Source organism: Alosa pseudoharengus, unplaced genomic scaffold, assembly GCF_046254945.1.
Source record: "Alosa pseudoharengus isolate Yale_2024_CS ecotype anadromous, Long Island Sound unplaced genomic scaffold, YU_APseudo_1.1 YU_APseudo_1.1_scf_1, whole genome shotgun sequence".
Taxonomy (NCBI): domain Eukaryota; kingdom Metazoa; phylum Chordata; class Actinopteri; order Clupeiformes; family Clupeidae; genus Alosa; species Alosa pseudoharengus.
In genome coordinates, this window is record NW_027468564.1 from 29,294,095 (window position 1) to 29,314,094 (window position 20,000).

The 20,000-nt window shown below is 41.1% G+C and overlaps 2 protein-coding genes across 2 annotated transcripts in view; both read right to left on the minus strand.

The window, feature by feature from the left end:
- Positions 1 to 16,452, minus strand: part of LOC143118216 (adhesion G protein-coupled receptor E3-like) — an 18,767-nt gene extending 2,315 nt beyond the window's left edge. The window contains exons 1-14 of the mRNA XM_076279319.1: positions 16,362 to 16,452; positions 10,839 to 10,948; positions 10,311 to 10,625; positions 9,945 to 9,976; positions 8,652 to 8,732; positions 7,603 to 7,759; positions 7,119 to 7,232; positions 6,095 to 6,273; positions 5,195 to 5,356; positions 4,190 to 4,396; positions 3,537 to 3,769; positions 2,333 to 2,399; positions 2,085 to 2,176; positions 1,686 to 1,848 (exon numbers count right to left, since the gene is read on the minus strand). Of these exons, the coding sequence (XP_076135434.1) occupies positions 1,686 to 1,848; positions 2,085 to 2,176; positions 2,333 to 2,399; positions 3,537 to 3,769; positions 4,190 to 4,396; positions 5,195 to 5,356; positions 6,095 to 6,273; positions 7,119 to 7,232; positions 7,603 to 7,759; positions 8,652 to 8,732; positions 9,945 to 9,976; positions 10,311 to 10,625; positions 10,839 to 10,878 (1,842 nt within the window). The 5' untranslated portion in view covers positions 10,879 to 10,948; positions 16,362 to 16,452. The remainder of the gene's footprint in view (positions 1 to 1,685; positions 1,849 to 2,084; positions 2,177 to 2,332; positions 2,400 to 3,536; positions 3,770 to 4,189; positions 4,397 to 5,194; positions 5,357 to 6,094; positions 6,274 to 7,118; positions 7,233 to 7,602; positions 7,760 to 8,651; positions 8,733 to 9,944; positions 9,977 to 10,310; positions 10,626 to 10,838; positions 10,949 to 16,361) is intronic.
- A 2,387-nt stretch (positions 16,453 to 18,839) lies between these two features.
- The window catches only part of LOC143124675 (adhesion G protein-coupled receptor E2-like), a 34,646-nt gene continuing 33,485 nt past the window's right edge, over positions 18,840 to 20,000 (minus strand). The window contains exon 16 of the mRNA XM_076286386.1: positions 18,840 to 20,000. This exon is cut by the window's right edge and continues 1,592 nt beyond it. The gene's annotated coding sequence lies outside the window, so the exon portion shown is untranslated.

Below are 20,000 nucleotides of genomic sequence, written 5' to 3' on the forward strand. Positions count from 1 at the left end.
TGTCATGATTACTGTGAATGTGTGTGTGTGTGTGTATCTGTTTGTGCACATGCGTGCACATGAACTGGGTTAACATGACCCCTGGAGGCAAATATACGGAAAAAATGGTCATCCTAGGCCCTACAGTTCTCAAGATATTCACAGATAACTGTGTCTGGCCTACCCTCCTTTCGGGGGGTCCAGTCCAGCGGGGGGGCTACAGATCAAAACGAAAAATGACAGTTCCATGCTATCCATGTGGGGGTACATGCCCACCAAGTTTTGTGTACCCCGGTCTTTCAGTGTCCCGGGAATCCTTGTTGGTGTACGTCACTAAATGTACACATAAATTGTTTTATTGTAAGGCCCCCCATGAACGAAAGTACACAAAACTTGGCATGCATTCGGAGGGTGTCATAATGATCCTACACTTTCAATTTCGTGCAGTTTTGACCATGTCAGCCAGAGATATTGTGATGAAAACACCTAATTTTTTGCTTTTTAATTTTTAACTAGGTGGCGCTATACATGAAATAAGTGGTAATGGGATGGGTTGACATGGCCCCTTGAGATCAACATACAAAAAAAAAGTGGACCTCCTAGGCCCTACGGTTCTCGAGATATTCACAGAAAACTGTCTCCGGCCACCTACAGGCCAGTTGGTGTATAGTAACATAAATTAATTTATTGTGTGGCCCCCCATGAACGGAAATCCACGAAACTTGGCGTGCATTCAGAGGGTGTCATAATGATCCTACACTTCCAATTTCGTGCAGTTTTGACTATGTTAGGTCACAGATACCTGCGATTACAACACCTCATTTTTACTTTTTTGTGTTTAACTAGGTGGCGCTATACATGAAATGAGTGGTTATGGAATGGGTTGACATGGCCCCTTGAGATCAACATACAAAAAAAAAATGGTCCTCCTAAACCTTACGGTTTTCGAGATATTCACAGAAAACTGTGTCTGCCCTACCCTCCTTTCGGGGGGTGCAGTCCAGCGGGGGGGCTACAGATCAAAACGAAAAACGATGGTTCCATGCTATCCATATGGGGTTACATGCCCACCAAGTTTCGTCTACCCCGGTCTTTCAGTGTCCCGGGAATCATTGACAGAAATTTGGACATGCGAAAAAGAAAAAAAAAAAAAAAAAAAAAAAAATCTGACTAAACCTATATGACCGCCGCTTCGCTGCGCGGCGGTCATAATAAATAGTGGGACACTCATAAAGGCCTAATTGCAAAAATGATTGTTTGCTACTAAGCCCCTATTGCTACTAAACCCCCCTACTTGTAAACCCTGTCACTACTAAACCCCTCTACTTGTAAACCCTGTCACTACTAAACCCCTCTACTTGTAAACCCTAAACCCCTCTACTTGTAAACCCTGTCACTACTAAACCCCTCTACTTGTAAACCCTGTCACTACTAAACCCCTCTACTTGTAACCGCTGTCGCTACTACTTTTACGCTTTTGAGACATTTGCACCTGTTGCATAACATTTACATTTAAATGTACTGTGTTCATTGAGCAGACACTTCTATTCAAATCAACTTATATTATAAGGGCCATTGTCCCCAGAGCAACTTGAGTTCAATAGTTCAATAAGGTACTTAACCCATAATAATCATAAGCATGTGTCATTCCCTGTGAGTTGCCATGTCAAGTTTTCTGCATATTTCTTTATGTCCCCATACTGTACCTCTGTATTGAGGAGGCAGTGGATCACGAAAATGGCGGTTCCTTGCTGTGAGGTGAGGAACAGGAAGAGAACTTCTAGAACATGACTGCGGGACGCTAACAGGCCTAGTATCCAGGGGCAACCGAGGATGACGAACTGCATCATGATTTTAAACAGCAAGACTCTGCAGGAGAAAGGAAGATGTACGAATGAGAGGTGAACAATTATTGTGTGTGTGTGTGTGTGTATGTGTGTGTTTGTGTGTGTGTGTGTGTGTGTGTGTGTGTGTGTGTGTGTGTGTGTGTATGTTTGTGTCCGTCTGTTTGGATATATGCTATACATCTACTGGTGGGCTATATCTTGTATGTGTGTGTGATTGTGTACATGTGTTTTCATAGGTGACACCTTGCATAATGTTACCTGTTGTATTTGACCGTTGACGCATCACTGCGTGCCTCCTTCAGGGTGGAGTAGATAGTGATGAAGATGATGAGGAAGAGTATGATGTTGCCCTAGAATTACATCAGGAGAGATAGAGAGAGAGAGAGAAAGAGAGAAAGAGATAATAGCGTTTCAGAATTGTTCAACTTCACCTACTTGTATGATAGCTTTCTAATATACTAATTGTTATGTTTTGTACTGGTTATTATTCTAAATTTGATACCCACAACAATGATAAAGCATACGGGACCAAGAAAACTCCAGTTTAACTCATTCTCTGTCTTGAGCCAGCATCTATGTGAAAAACACATCAAGTACACAGCCATGGACACACAATAAAATTACAAATAATAAACAATATAATTTTCTTATCGTAAAAATAGAAAAAAGATAAAAAATATGTGACCCTGCAAGGCGAAACCAGTCGTTTTGGTAAAATTTACAAAATTAAGTTAATGTGTTCACATAAACGGCCATTGACTAAGCTTTCCAACGATATGTATATCGAGGGTATTGCAAAAAGTATCGCTAAGATAACCGCATCCAAAGTTGGCATGATACGCCAGAGGGGAGAAAATCACCTTTTTGAGTAAATTGTCAAGTGCGATAGTGTGTGAGGACACAGCTATTATTAGCCTAGCGTGACTTTGAAGCGGATGACTGACTATGTCCAGTTTTATCAACCGAGTGAGTGTCTTTTTCTGCCGACTGCCCCCTAGTTAATACCAGGGACGGTCATAAGTTTATACTATAGAATATAATTAATGCATTTCGGGGGAAGTAAGGGGAGAAGAAGCTCTATGTACACAGATTGTGTAGGCTATAGGCCCACTTTTAAGTTTTAAAGTGTGCTACTGCTCAGTCAATGGAAAACTTCTCCTGGTCCGTAAAATGACGCCAGGATATTTCTAAAAGTTCGTGCTTTTGACCGTTCGTGCCCTGAAAGGCAAGTCTTTCACATTCATATTCGGTTACATCTGCCAAGAACGATAGAGAGCTTACACATTGAGTAACAAGTAGCCTAATCAGTAGGCTACATTTTAGCTCTACCGTAAAACCTTATAGCGGCGTGGACAAATGGAATGACTGCTAATGCTTTAATCTTCACCTAAATAAAGTCAGGGTAAAACGTATGTTTATCTGTGAAATTTGTTCACAATATGAAAGTGTAGACTGTATACTGTCGAATTATGCAAAAACGTGAAATTCGACATTTTAACCGGTACGTTTGTTTATCGTGGATTTTCTCAAAATAGCACTGTGCGCAAGACGACTGGTTTCGCCTTGCAGGGTCACATATAAATAAATATAGCATTTGAAAAAAAATAGTATTTGCACAAAGTTAGTACATGGCTCTACCAATGCAGAAAGGTTAATGAGCTTATTACCAAACCGTTTGTTAAAAAATAATATGTTAAAGTTCCTACTCACTCCTCACTGCCATATCCATCAGGTCTTACTCCAGCAGACACTACCAGTATGACCAATGGGATCCCATAGCCAATCAGGATGCTGCGCTTCCAATGTAGACCCGCCCGCTCGTTAGGTTTGACCTGCCTAAGCTTCCGTACAGACAGGAAGAGCAGCGTGGCCTCTATGGACATCCACACAAAACAGCACAGGAAGAGGAAATGCAGGACTCCCGCCAACAGCTTACACAACACCTAGAGATAAACAGATAGATAGATAGATAGATAGATAGAGAGAGAGAGAGACACAGAGAGAGAGAGAGATGATGTAAATGTGAGTCCAACATATATAAACCATATTTTTCAGAACTTTGTCATGTATCTGGTGGTAGGGATGAGGATCATACAACAACAGCAACAACAAAATCAACAACAATAATAATAATAATTAAGCTTCTAAACAAGATGTTGAGATAAGTCTGTGCTTTGATGCCTGTGGCTGTCTCCAGACTCTAAACCCATATTCTGTAGTGCCAAATTCAGACACAATCCTGTAAGACAGCATCAAGGTTGCAACGTCTACATGAGTGAGAGAGGGTGAGATCTTCAGTTTATTGCCTAAGAGACAATCCTAATTGAGCACTAAGAAATCTGTAGGGTTGACAGTGACAGCACCTCATGTGGCCAGATGAGGTGGAGGAAGCTCTGGGTGAGCAGGAAGAGGGGATGAGCCAGCAGCAGACACACACAGAGGTTGAGACGAGCCACGTTGGACACCCTGGGGTTCCAGCGACAGAGGGCAAAGGTCATCACGGCCAGGGTCAGGAACACCAGGCCGATCAGCACCAAGATGGTGTTCAGCACGTCCAAGATTGGATCACTCTGGAGAACAAAGTCAGATAGCATAGAAAACCTACAGATCCCCCAAAGGGACAATTATAGCATCTAAGGGCAAACTGGGACTGACAGGGTGTCTCTAGGAAAGAAGCACACGTGTCATCAGTCACTGTGCCAGATATGTAGTAAAATGTATTTATCTGTAATGCATACAGTTACTGAGTTTTGAAATGTAGCTATATTGTTGCCATTTTCTGAGAGAGACTGTTGATCTTGCATTATAAAGTGTTAAAACTGATGGGGAGTGACCTTGGCTGAAAATCGAACCCGGTGCTGCCATGTGCACTCTGACATACGGGAATACATATTACTAAAATGTAATTCTAAAATGGATAGTTTCTTGATTATGATTGACTGAATCCTGTTCAAATGAAATCCTGCCGTTGTAAAAGGCAGCATAAACATACTGTACTCCTTGACCACATTTCGTTCTATATTACTGGGCTACAATAACTTGATACAAAAGTTAAGTAGCTGCGTCTCAACGTCTACAGTATATTAATATAGAGGAAATATATTTCTTGACGGAAGAATGATTAGCTATGAATAAATTGTTACATTTCTCATTGCTGTGACTTTATTTTATGAAATCTTGCCAGATACAGTATATGTAGTAACCGTTTTAGAAAAGCAATAAGCCACTTGAGTCTGTAGGTTATACTGATTTTTGAACAGCTAAGAGGGTTTTACTCGGCTTGTGTGTCATGCCTAACAACGCCCCATAGCTGTTCTAAAATCAGTGTAACCAACGGCCTCTCTGGGATTATTGCTTAAATATATTACCTCCTGTGTGTGATCAACTGTCATGATCAGGGCGAAGGTGGAGAGGTGGTCACAGGAGCAGACTGTGTGTGTGGGGTTGGTCTCCCTGACGTGGCAGCCGTCCTCGATCCAGGCACTGACGTTCCAGTACACGCAGGAGGGCTTTTCTTTGGGGCGCGTCCGCTGATAAAAAACCCCCCAACATATTTGCAAAAAACAAGGACCAATGACAATAAATGGTAACACTTTATTTGACAGTATCGACATAAGAGTGGACATGACACTGTCATGAACACATGACAATGTCATGACACATGAACCCTGACCCTAATCCTAACCCTAACCTTAACTCTAACCTTAACCCTAACTCAAAAATCATAATTCTAAATTTCCTAATCCTAACCCTAACTTGTTATGACAAAAACTGAATGAAACTTAATAACAGAAGTGTTATGTCATAAACGTTATGACACGTTCACGACAGCGTCATGTCACTCTTATGTCAATACTGTCAAGTAAAGTGTAACCTAATAAATGTCACAATAAGACAAATTATCAAATTAAAGGACGGTGGATGTGTCTACATTACCAAACATATTCACACACTGTTACAGTAAGGAAACTATTATTGTGAAGATTTAGTCTAGCAGTGTTGTTGTTGTTATGGGAACAGCTGCATGGAATTAGGATTGTGTGCACAAGCGTTGTAAGTGTGAGTGACACAGACTGTACAATACTATTCTGTGACTCCATTTTCTTTCCTAACCAATCACTATAACAGTCACTCTTTTAAGTCTGATCTCTAATGTCTGATATCAACATCATTTAGCAGCATAACAATGGGAAACAAATGTAATTCAACCCAAGGTGTTAGCAGTGAGTAGTGGTTATAATAATATTCATTATATTAGAAAAACTAACCCTGAGATGTATGGTGAGGTTCACTGGACTCAGGAGGGTCTTGTTAAGTATGTGGGGCAAGACGACAGAGACCACATTAGACATGGCGGATGTACTGTGGCCTGGCCCTGTGTTGAAGAAGCTGGCATTGAGGACCTCCTGCATGTCCTTGTAGACCATGAAGACCACAGATGCAGCACCTGAAGGTCAGAGTCAAAACAAAGTTAACTCTTTTGATCAGGCATGTTTACGTGAACGGTAGGCTACTGTCTCTCTAAACAATCTTTTGTTACACTTTACTTGACAGTGTTGACATAAGAGTGACATGACACTGTCATGAACGTGTCATAAACAAGTCATATTAAGTGACTTTGTCATAACAAGTTAGGGATAGGATTAGGATTAGGTTTAGGGTTAGGATTAGGGTTAGAGGTTAGGTTTCATGTGTCATGACAGTGTCATGTGTTCATGAAAATGTCATGTCACTCTTATGTCGATAGTGTCAAGCAAGGTGTTACCCAATCTTTTTAATAAACTGTCTGTACACTTACAAAGTTCTCAATGCTTCGGTTTACATGTAGGGACCCTCATTATGCTACCGTTGAAGTGTGGTGCTATTTTGAGCCTTGTTGGTGGTATAGAAATAGCGATTTATTTTTACTTTACCCGTGCCCCGAAGACTAGCGTTATAAGCTAATTAGCAGTTTGTGATAAAACTGGTCACATTCCATTAGCATGAAAACAAATCCCAGAGAATGGTTGAACCTGGTACACATGTTATTAACCCCTAGGTTCATTTTGCGCCAGAATTGTCCTTTAAGTTCACTAGTATTTAGCAGACACTTTATTCAAAGGGAAACAGACTCCCAATGGCGGGTTCAAGAATCGTGCCCGCAGGTTGGCCGATCAGGTGTTGATGTTACCTCCACTGCTCCATCATATCAGAGGACGAGCAGCTGTATGCTGTTTGTCTCAGAGGACCTAGCCTTGTAGTCCTGTCAATAGCAGTGTGGAGATGTGTGTAGGTGGTGTGTCACTGGTGTACCGTTGTTGTTCTGGGCGATTCCGAGGAGGTCAATACCCAGAGAGGCGTCGGATTGTACCAGCGGACGGAGTGTTGCTAGGGTGGTGTTTGTCCCGATGCTCAGGATCCCCACCTCTGTGGGAAACAGAGGAAAAGTCAGCATTGTAATGTCACCGGCTCACAATTGATCGACCCATGTTTGATTTCCGAACTCGCCTTTGCGAGAACATGTCACTTTGAATAAAAGCATGTGCTCAATCCCTGTCAACTTTAACTAACTTGAACTATTAAAAAGTTAGCCCCACACACAAACACACACCCCACACACCTTCCCATACTTGTGGTGTTGGTTTTGGAGTTTCTGCTGGACCCCCCCCCCCCCCCCCACACACACACACACACACACACACACACACACACACACACGCCTTCCTGTAGCTGTGGTTTTGGTCCAGGAGTTTCTGCTGGACCCCACCCACACACACACACACACATCTTCCCGTACCTGTGGTGTTGGTGCTGAGGTTTCTGTGGGACTGAGTGTGAGTGGGCTCCACCAGTCTGGACACCAGCTTCTCAGAGGACTGGAGCACGTCCTCTCCCCTCGAGGCCAGACTCTCTCGGGGAGCCTCCAGCAAACTGTCCAGCAGACTGGACACCTCCTGTCCCAGGGAGGGAAGAGGCCAATGCAGAGAAAGAATTGCTAGGTCAAACAAAAGCTTTATGATCCATTGTAGAAATTCAAAACTGTGAAGGCTTAAAGTGTAACTCCGACAAAAATTGACCCCAGGGACTTTTTCTGCATTAAAACACATTAAATAAGCCGTGGAGACTTACTGTCCCCCTACCAGCTCCTCCAACCCCAGCACTCATAATAGTTTAACCAAACGTGACAGTACAACAAATCCTTGCGATACTGGGTTGGAGGAGCTGGTAGAGGGACAAAAGTGTTTTTAACAGTCTTCTGTAATAAACTCCGGGTTCGCTAACTACGTTATTGGTGCTTCATTTTATGTGTAGGGACCCTGAGCAAGCTACTGACGAGGTTTGGTGCTGTTTTGAACAATATTACTGGTTAAAAATGCTATTTGGGAAGTGTTTAGCTCACTGCCCTTAGCTAATTCACTGCGATATGGGGCTATAGCGTAGACCGCAGCAAGCTCTGTAGTGGTTGATCAATGAAAAACACTGTCTCCACGGCTTATTTGATGTGTTTTAATGCAGATATGTAGCGGGAAGCTACGTCAAGGTGGGGACTCTGAAATTGCCAAGACTTCTCCAGAGAAATGAAACTGAATAAACCAATCACATGCAACCAGTGTTAAATTCTGATCTATCTATCTATCTATCTATCTATCTTTTATTAATTAACTTTGGCCTGACTCTGCCCACTTAATGCATCTGACTTCGCTTTGACCACAGTGCACTGTTGACTGCATGCACTATTGCAAAATACAGTACGTTGTCAAACTCGCAACCTATATGTAGGTTCTTATGGTATCTTATGCTCTCTTTTGCTCACTACCTGGGGCATCATTTGAAGGCGGCCCTTACCTTTAATGGAAGACTTGCTGTTTCATAAGCCTCCTGCTCCATTTCATTCAGAAATTGCAGTATGCACGCCACGTCTGACTCCTACAACAAGGATAACAAAAGTCACCGAAGGTCATTGGGTCCGTGTTCCGACCTAATGTTCTGCAGCAGAACTATATCCTACAGAGTGACAGCAAAAAACAATGGACTATATGCCACAGAAGGCTGTTCCAGCCAGAACATTTATCTCAGGTGGAGCATTAGCAATGGCATCTTCTGTTATATTCTGCTCCTTCCATGATCACTCTGACACGAAACATCTTGTTTATGCCCAACAGTGCAACTCTTTATTCAATTTCAAAACACTCATAAATCCTTCAGCATTTTAAACTTGCACGTTCACTAGGTGCAACACCCAACTGGGCCCTGTAAACAGTGTTTTAATTCATGGAATACTGTATGGGGGTTCAGTAAGTTAGCATTTGTCAGTGTGAAACTGACCTTATCCTACACTGCAAATATAACATACATGGAAGTCTCTACTTTCATGATAAAGTGACTATCAGACTTTACTCTAAAACTGAGTTTAACATTATTGCAATGGTTATATGAGTGATTTCTGAATGCAAAAGTATACAGAACATAGACCCCAGAGCCATATAGATCTATAAGGCTCTGATAGACCCCTTCAAGAGAGTTCCATTATCAGCATCATAGATGGCCCCACAAGGCTTCCGTTTTAACATTCCATATGTTATCTTAAAGCAACACCAAAGAGTTTTTTGTACCTTAAAATGTTTCCAAAATCGTTTCAGTGGTTCATCAACTTGTAACAGGGTGAACGGCACTTCTGTATTCGCTTCGCAGCCCTCTATCGGCTATAACTGCACTATGTACTGTAAGTTTGCCAGATCGGGTAGCGGATCTGTAGTTGATGGAATTAGACATAAGAAACTACAAATTTGACTTGCGTTTGATGTCGCAATACATCATACTTTTATAAATCATGCAACATATTCTACCTTGTCTGTGGACATTATTTGTAAAGCCGATGCTGGATAAACAAATAGCGTGCGTGCGACAGAGGTAAAGTTATTTGGTCTTGCTTTAATGCAGAGGAAGTAGATTGGGAACCAAATAGAATGTTCAAGTGTTCAAGCATTGTTTTTGTTGTTGAAAGGGTATATATATATTCTGCATTAAAACACATTAAATAAGCCGTGTATATATATATATATATATATAAAATATGAGAGGATAATAAGTCCACCTTCAACTTTTAAAAAAAATGTGACTCCAACACCTCAACATTACCTTGCATGTCTCTTTCAAGTCTCTAGCCTTATCTGAAACAGAAGCAACACAAACAACAATAAATATTCTGGAAATATAAATGTGGTAATGAGTCTGATTAATTCAAGAATTTGTCAAGAAAATGTCAAACCTTCTGTAAATGTCAATATTATATAAAAAACACAGTACGTAACAGTACAGATTACACAGTCCTAGTTACAGTACATTGCAAAGTTATCAGTAACATTTTACAACCATGCAAATTTTAATGATGGTTGATGCTGATTAGTTTCACATCACATGAATATAACATGAATACATATTTAAAGCTGATTTATTAAATAGCCTGTTTATAAATTAAATTTAAAACCATAGTACAGCTCTTACCATTTACCACCAGGTTTATCTCAGTGTACTGATCATTGGACAAATAAATGTCCACAGCACACTGGTACATCCCGCTGTCTTGCAGGCTGAGGTTAGTCATCTGAACTGTGAAGTGACCCATACTGCTGTCGTTGAGGGAGAACCTGCCATGCTTGACCCATGACTGTTGAGTAGAAGTCCTGACCAGATCCTGACAGCCAGGGTTCTGGCCCTTACAAAAGTACTTGGCGTAGCTTGAGTACGATGTGTCGTATTCACACTTGATCTTGACGGTTCCTCCCACAAAACCTTTCACATTGATGCAGCTTACCACAGCTGGTGATGACATGCACTGTCATGTTGTTGTTTTATTTTGTCAGATGGCATGTTTGTCGATTAACCCCCCCCCCAGCTTTACATAGCTGTTAACTATAAAGTTATAAAATACACTACCCATTATGAGGAAAACATAATTTATGTTGGAAAGACACTCCATTGAGAGAAATTGTGACAGAGCTGCATTCTCTTTTGTCTATGCATCAATCTTACCTGCAATCAGGCAGAGTGTGAGAATTTGAAGGGCCGTCATTCCTTAGAGTCGTCCTTACTTGTTTTGTGTCTGAGCCTCTTGTTTGCTTCTGGTGTCTGGTGTGTGTCTGCTGAGGAAATAATGTGGAAAATCGTTGCATGCTTTTGTTTGAAGTGTTTTAATTCATGGAATAAAATAGGGTGTCAGCAGTACCCAGCAAACACGCAACATTCCGGGAACGTTCCCTGAAGGTCACAAAATATAAACCTATAAAAGATGTTCTGGGAACGTCCTCTAAAGGTATTGTAGCGCCAGAAGGGGGAGACATCGTTCTGATTTGAGCTAGTTAGCACAAAGTCTCATGGTACTGTTTATGGTTGAAATAAGTTTATAGGTATTGAGAGGATCAAACCTCAACCACGAGGAGGTAATTTAATTAAACAACTTTTACAGAGAGAGGCCTTTTGGATACATGAACTCAACACAGTAGAACCATACGGTCTAAATGAGGTACTGGATTTAAGTGTATTCTTTGGATAAGATGTGTATGTAGAGTATATTTTTGTAAATAGAGTATATTTTTGTATAGAGTGTATTTTTCTATGTAAATGAATTGTTGGTTGATATGGGTAATGACCGAAAAAAATCTATTGTATTTTTGAACATGCAATATGTTTTTTGATACAAATATACTTAAATGACATAGATTGTGTATATGTAGGCCTATATGCAAGCTAAAATATGCAGGACATTGAATTGATGATATTGATTGCAATTTCTGGTGTGTTAGAGTGTGGAGTACTTTCACTGGGTCTGGTGTGGTCATATGATGATGTTACCACCTATTTCACCTGTGGGTGTCAGATTGACTGTGAACGTGAACCTGATGAAGCAACTTGCGAAACGCGTTGTTCACGCCAAATAAAGTCAGCAAAATATACCCTCCAGTGTGCGATGTATACTACTCTTTTGACTTTTCAATAGTTATACTGCACACCATCAGCACCTGGAGCAAGAAGAGCTGTGCACAGGGATTTTGACCTTTGATGAAATAAAAGTCATGTTTTTAGTGTTGTTGTGTGCATGTTAACTTGCCTTCTGTGGTTTCCAGTGTGTGTGACTGATAATAGTATCAAGTTCATGTTAACTTTTACTAGTACTTTAACCACCGCGACTGAGGGCCAGATGTACTAACGCTTTTGCGCCCACTTCAGGCGTATTTGTTTCGCAATGTGCGTGTAAAATCATTGCGAGGTATGTACAAACAGGCCACAATGAGGTAAAAGCGCAAACTGCCTGTCGCGGGAGCTGAAAGTGGCAGATTGTGTTTGTCATGTCATGCATATGCATTCATGGGAGGATCCAGGGGAAAGTGGGAGTTTAGCGTAAAAAGATGGGAGGGGAAGAGTAAAGAGCGCCTAGTTATGTATTCCGCGGTATGTACGACTGTATGTAAGACTGCTCCTGAAAGCGCACGTCTATTCTGCGCCTAAATACTTCCGCCTTGTAAAAGCAGGTGTTAATCCAAATTGAAGTTCAATGCGTCAATAAGAGAACCTTTCAAAGACAACAGAATCGCTATTTAGAGCACCAGTTTTTGTGGTGAAAGTATATGTACTACCAAAAGCAACCTTAACTTTCGTTGGCCTTTCGAATGTCTTACTTTCACTTTCATGTCATTCACTTAAACTTTCCTACTTGCTAGATTTGACCAATCTTCCATAGCCTACGAGCACAAGTAGTTTGAGTAGAACTACTGATCTTCATTATCTCCCTGCTTGTTTACATCTTATCATGTATGGTATAATTTCATGATCGCTAAACGTTTGATTCTTTTTAATGTTGTCATCAGTTAACTTAATTCGACTGCGCTTGTATGTAGGCGCTGCCATTCAGTTGTGGACGTTCGTAAATTGCGTTTATGGGCGGCAGGGGCGTCACTAGACCTTATTCACTGGGGCATGTGCCTTAGTAAAAGTCTCCAGTGCCCCAGTAAAATTCTAGCGCTGCTCTCGGTGGAAACGGCATTCATGAGCGCATCTCTATGCCTGCTTTAGTCATGACTTGAGCCTGTCACTTACCAGCCAATAAAAAACAAACAAGGAAAAAAAGAAAGGGGCCATAATAGCCAATCAGGAAATAGCACCTCTATAGCTGGGTAAGATTGAACGCAACAACCAATGAAAATCATTCACATGATTCTTCCGAGTGTTTCGTTGTACAGTGGAAACCGCTGGAGCTCATCACATCAGCGCAGAGTAAGTCGTCCCCTGTTTTAATGTTACAACAAATTCACAACTTGTTTGACAGAAAATATGACAAGTTGATCGATGTTAGAGAATGTTGCCCACATAATTAGCATCTGTTTTTTAATGCTTAGCGTCAAATTTGTAGCCTAAATTTAGCAACAGTTTACCAGCTTGTGCTCTCTCCCTGACACACACACTCACACCATGCGTAGGCTGCATGCACACATGCGGACAATTATTAATGATTTACATATAGTGTAGAGAGAGTCCTGTAAAAGTAGCCTACAGTATACTGTTTGTGAAGCTGGATGTTGCTGGATAGTGGTTCTTACAACAATTGAGGGAGAGAGTGCTGGTCCTACAGTATGACAGTGACAATAATGATTTTGAAGCTTGTAGCCTACCCGTAGGCTAGCCATTTAGTTCATATGCGCACACATTTTTTTTTTTTTTTTTTTTTTTTATGTATTGGGAGTTGGGGGCCTGTGCCCCAGCAAAGCGCTAGGTCTAGAATCGCCCCTGATGGGCGGCAGTTTACACTAAGGATTGAACTATTGATAAATACGACAGAAACTTGGGTCTGACAGCGTTCGCAATCTGCGGTGTGTCCATGACACTGATAACGCTACGTTCGCAAATGTACGTACATCTGGCCCTGAGTGTCTTAGTGTGTTTGGCTATTTCTGGCCAGTATTCCAGTATTAAGTGTTGCATGTGTTGCATGCATGAGTCTAAATAAATGCAGTACATCTTGTGGTCATGCCTTGTCAGGGTCGCAAGGGTTGAAAATTAAAATTATCTGACTCACTTGCATCTTTCCAAGATCTCGCTACAATATTGTGTTGTGTAACTTTCAGAGAGCGGTCTCAGAATGTCCCCTTACAGCTGATTCTGTGCAACTGAATCTTTAGGGAACGTTCCCTGATGGTAATATTAAGGATACATTTTTTATCCATTAAGGAACGTTCCCTAAAGTTATAGTTTTGCGTCAGTGTTTTTGGGAAAAGTCCTGTTCCCAACTTTTACTAGCACTTGTCTATAAAGCAGATTATTAGCGGTGATATCTTGGAGGAGGACACTATCGCTACCGCAGTCAAATACAAATGATTACATGCAAATGACATAATGGATATTAATAATGAATGAATTACAATTAGATTTGCACTTGCACTTGCGAGCTGATATATCTCCCAAAACAATCATACTCTGTGCCCACTACGATTTTTCTCTGCACAAGTTTTTAACATGGTTCAAAGAACTCACCGGAACCGATTTTTCTCTGCTCAAGTAAGACCGTTCTGCTAATGTTCCCGGAACCAAAGATTTAACCATGAAGGAGCGCTCCAGCGCTGTCCAGAAAACTTTCCTGAACGACCATGAGGGAACCATAGTAGCGAACGAGCAGCGAACTTTCACACATCTTTCTGTGAACGTCCTCTGAACGTTCTAACGGGTAGCTTTTGTCAGTATGAAATTGCCTGCAAATGTAAGATCCCTGCTGAAAAAAAGGTGGTTTGCTGGTTGACCAGCTTGTTAACCAGCTTGTTTGATCACCCTATGCTACACCAGCAGAACTCTTGTGAAAACACACCTAAAACACAACGTTTAATTTGAACAGATATTAGTGCTGAAACCGTTCATTCTTCACTTTCTGCTGACGAAAAAACGAATGTCGGCCATGTTTTTTGGGCACGCGAGCAACATAGCCCAGTTGTGTGGCCAAGGCTATTCGTACCAGGGGTTGGGGCTTGTCCAAAGAGCCGAAGTAGGACTGAAGAGCAGGATACAGCTTCAGCAACAACTCGACCGCTAGGCCCAGAGACAGCCACCGGGTCTTGCTGGTCGCCAGTATTGTAGCATACTCTAGATCAACGAAGTCGCAGAACTCCTTCAGCTGTTCAGTGTGGACAGTGAATATGTGAAAAATATGCGAACACTTTCACGATGAAGCTTTCAATATCACAGGGGAGAGTTGCTAAAGTAGCTGGTCACACTGCTAGCACCTGCCTGTAGCCATCGCTTATGTTTAGACGTTTTTATATGGTCTTTCACATCTGCACTACCACCGTGAGCTACAGAAAACGACCCCTTGCAGTGAGTACAGAAGGCTGCATGCTCATCACCCTGGACCTCGCGGAGGAAGGGCTAAGCTTTTTGCAAATCTTTGGAAAAAGAAGACTTTCTTTTCACCATTGTCTACTCGCAGCACAAAACGTAGTTCGCAGAAAAAACGTTAAAACAGATGTGAAGAAACAATGTAGCCTACCATTGTTTACTAATATAAAATGTAACTTTGCTTGCGTACGTAGCCTACGTGAGTAGCCTAGCTAGGCTACGCTACTTTGACACACACACACATACACACACACGTTGAAATTATATGTTGGATGTCTTTTTCTTTCTGTGTGTTTTTAGTTGTTTTTAGTGTTTTTGAATGGGAGTAGTAGCCTATGGGAACTATAGGTTGCATCAAAATCGCTAGTTTTAAAATACTAAGAAGGCTCGACACAACATGACACTTGGCTTGTAGTATCATCAGGGTGTCTACACATGAACTCGAGGATTGGGAACACTGTTTGTGTACAAGGAGTTTACTTAAACAATGCTAACAATGGACCTTACCTATGGCGACAACCGGAAGGCAACGTGAGGTCCTGTGCTACCAAAAACGTCTTTAAGCTAACTATTGTATATGAACAATGTTCTCAATGCTTGCGTTCATGTCTAGGGACACTGATAATACTACAAACAAAGTGTCATGTCGAGCCTTCTTAGTATTTTAAAACTAGCGATTTTGATGCGACCAGATAGCCTATGCCCATACCGCTCCCATTCAAAAAGCCATTTTTACCCGAAAACGAAAATGCAGTCAATCTTAAAGTGACGCTTCCACCGAAATTATGATTTTAAACTAAAGGAAGGTTTGACTCGGGTAGTATATTCACAAAACACCCTAGGTTGTATTTGGGAGACAGTTTCGTTTTAATGATCAGGCTATAATAATAAAGATCACTTTGGCTATGTAATCGCTGACAACAGGGGACATTTCATAGTGGTTGGTGGAAACCGGGACACTTTAGCGTCCCGAAAGGGTTTTGTCGGGACTCGGGACACGCAACTCAAAATCGGGACTGTCCCGGTAAAACCGGGACGTCTGGTCACCCTATATTAACATCAGTACAAGTACTTAATGCAAATAGGCTAATAGGAGTTAGTACCATAGCTAATTTTCATCAATTATCCCTAAGCATATACATAAAAAACATAGAAACAAGTAACAAGCATGATACATACCCTCAGGGGTATAGCACAAGATCATGGGCCCCTGCGTACAGTAGACATTCCTGATGGGCCCCCATGTTCCTCAACCCAGGTAAAATAAAATATATTCCAGAATTTTCAAGGGCCACCTCTCCCCTTGGGCCCTTATAGTCAGTAGTAGTTTTACCCCCAGTCCGACGCCAGTCTGACACTGTTAGCATAGCATAGCATAATTGAAACCAGAAGTAGGTTAGATCAGTTAGCCTATAGCTCCCTTCTAACCTAACCAACTGCCAGCGGTGTGTTCCTTTAACTCTGACTTCTGAGCACAATGCTAATTTTGTAGCATTTACAATGCATTACGTGTTTCACCACAACCTGATTTTCCATCTGAAAACAAAACTTTAAACACTTTGAAATGTTTTTGAATCTTTGCCCACCCTTGCCCCATACATCTGAGCAATGATGTTATTATGTTTATACCTATGATGGTTTTATTCACAGTGTCTGACAGACACCATTTGCAAGGGCAAATCTCCCTGGAGCAACTCAAGGTTAAGTTCCTTGTTCAAGGGCACAACGGTGGGTAGCCTACTGCATGCTAGCCAAGCTCCTTAGCCACTACACTACCACTGCCCTCATTTCTTATGAAATGTCCGGCCTTGTCTACTATGATGTGTCTGCAAGCAAAAGCCTTATTCACTTACCTGTTTAAAATGTTCGAAGATTGTGCCTGGTAATCAAAAGCAACGGGCTGAATCTGCGTCACTGTTACAGTATCAGAAACGCCTTGCCCTGTTCAGCACATTCTGACTGCGTCGAGTTAGCTCTCCCACTCTTTTCTCACACCTCCTCCTGATATCTCTTAAAGCATGCATACTGTTTCAAGTCACACACACAGTAGGACTTCCTCTTCCGGTGGCGATGACCACCCAACCCCAGAAACCGAACCAATGGCTGTCAGTGTGTGATGCTACTCTCTTGAGGATGAAAAAGGATTTATCGACAACTTGCTTTTTATTTATGTACTGTAAGATACAAGCCACACTATCAGCAACAGCTTGCCCTCTTCAACATGAGTTAACAAATAATCAAACTGCTTTCTCACCTCCTTACCTCTGTGCCTATCACTCTATCAGTGACGGTAGACCAAGGGGCCGAGTTCCCTATTTCACTTCAGAGTAAATGGATTACAGTGTATCCAACTATCAGTCTGTTTGTCTGGCCAGTTTCTTCGTGGCAGTCTGTCTATTTTTTGTCTCTCTGTGTGTCTACTAGGCCTATGTGCTATGAGTAAAGTGTGTTATTGTATATAAGTTTGTAAGACTGCTGTATGTTCATCTGTTTGTTTGGTTGCCTGTCCACCTATAAATCTGGTAGATTGCTGTACGTCTGTCTGTCGAGTTTAATCTTACATCTTTGGGTCTGTCTGTCTATCTTGGTGGGCAGTGACTAATGAATCTCAACGGTGTCATAATATGCCAGTCTCAAAGAAAACAGTCTGTTTGTCAGCCTTACTGTTTTTTTGACCATTTACCTGGATGACCTGTTGATCTGCAGATCAAACAGTCATTCCTAACTATGCTGTCTATTTTCTTAAGGTCTGATGTCAAGTTTATAAGTCAAAATAACTTTTTCACCCACTACAAACTAGGTCCAGATGCTGAAATTTCTGCATCCAGCTGTGTGCTGTCTGCTGTGCAGAGTGTGTGTTGAGATTAGGACTGTTATGTTGTCATTTGAATGTCTAATCTCACATGCAAACGCTCCTGTTGGCTCTTCTTTGAATACAAACCGACTAATTACAATTAGGTACCGGTATTTACATTTCTCTGCCATAGTAAAATATCAAAGTAAATATAAGCTTTCAAAAGCTTTCTAGGTACAACATAAAGGTAAAACATCCTTACATTTTCACGTAGAACATGCCATAGATTGATAGATGTTTAAGGTAACCCTAACCATAACCCAAACACCTGGCCTGTTGCACATGATTGGCTACAGCAGTGCTGCCTACAGGGGTACTGCCGTAGAGAGAGACTTTGTTTGTCAGTGCGTATTAATGAGTGTTCCTGGTGTAAGACAAACAAACCCAATTGGTGAACAAACAACATTATATCTTTCCCTTGTGTCTCTTCACTCAAAATTGGGCCTTCCATTATTAACTGCAGTATATGACATATGAGGCTATTTCATCATGGAATTTAAATAGACTCAAGGTGGATGAAGTTATCTTAAGTTTAAATAATGTTGCCATGACAGGAGCTGCCTCACCATGATGAATAAACCACAAGGCTGAACTAATGTCTTTAAAGCACACACACTGTGGTGCTTCCTCTTCTGGTGGTGGGAACCATCCAACCCCAAAAACAGAACGTATGACTGTCAGTGTGTGAAACTTTTCTCATGATAATGTATGACTGTCAGTGTATGATACTATTCTCATGAGGAGCAGGTCAAAGGTCATTGTAGCTCACATTGGTTTTATTTATGCAATACACAAATGCCGGATTCACAATAATCTTCTAGTCTACAACATGTCAAACTGAGTTGCTTGGCATTATGGTGCTGGAACAAGGACATGTGTAAATGTAACAGCAATGAAATGTATTTTTTTTTTATTATTATATTGCCATTTATGAATGTTTTTCTTAAAGGAAGTCAAATGTACTGTACACACATATTTAAATATCACTGTTTGAGGTCTTTGATGCACACAGCTACAAATACAGATAAGCATTACAGAGAAATACATTCCATGGTAGTCTTTATCTTATCTCTGTAGCAAGATATCAAAGTCCATACCTTTCTAAACCTGTGTCTCCATTATGGAAGAATGAGTTCCTTAATGTCTGTTCAAATGAAAACCAGCTCTCTCTTCTTGAGACATTCCAATAATTATTTACAGTAAGAGTGCTATATATAGGAATTGTAGTTTGAAACATTCAATAATTAAGTAGAAACAGCAACAGAATGGGAAGAAACAACCCTTATACATAATATTAAAAACAGCTATACACTCCTCTGTTTTGCTAAGATATCCACTACGGTTAGCATGGCAACAATCTAGCCCAAGCTCAGCCTCTGTTGTTATACCTTTCTGTACCTCAAGAGGCGCTAGTGAGTCCCTGCAATGGAAAAAGCAAGGCAAAGCAATGGTGCCACAATGGGCATAATGGTGCGTTCAAGGTAACATAGATTTTACATCGCCTATAAGGACACAGCTTATTTGCTGTATGATGCTAGTTTATATTTAAAATCTATAAATATAATATACAGTATATTATAATAACAGTATACACCATCAAAATAATCCTATCCTACTCATGAACAGGCAAACACTCCTTCTTCCCTCGAGTTTTGTGTGTCTTACCAAACCTGTTGATCTGAAAGTACAGTAGTCGGCTAAAATATATATATATTTTTTTTTTTAAACTTCACATATGCTACATTTTCAGCAAGACCTGTCACACAGTGCTCTGTGTGTGTTTCATCTGTATATTGACTCTGTAGGTGTGAGTGTTCATAGGTGTGTGTGTGGGTTTGCATATTTATCTCTGCATGCCTACATGCATGTTTGTCCTGTTAATGTGTGCAGCTATAACTGTGTGTGTGTGTGTGTGTGTCTAAATGTGTCTGTGTATATTTGTGCTGGAGTTTGTGTGTGTATGT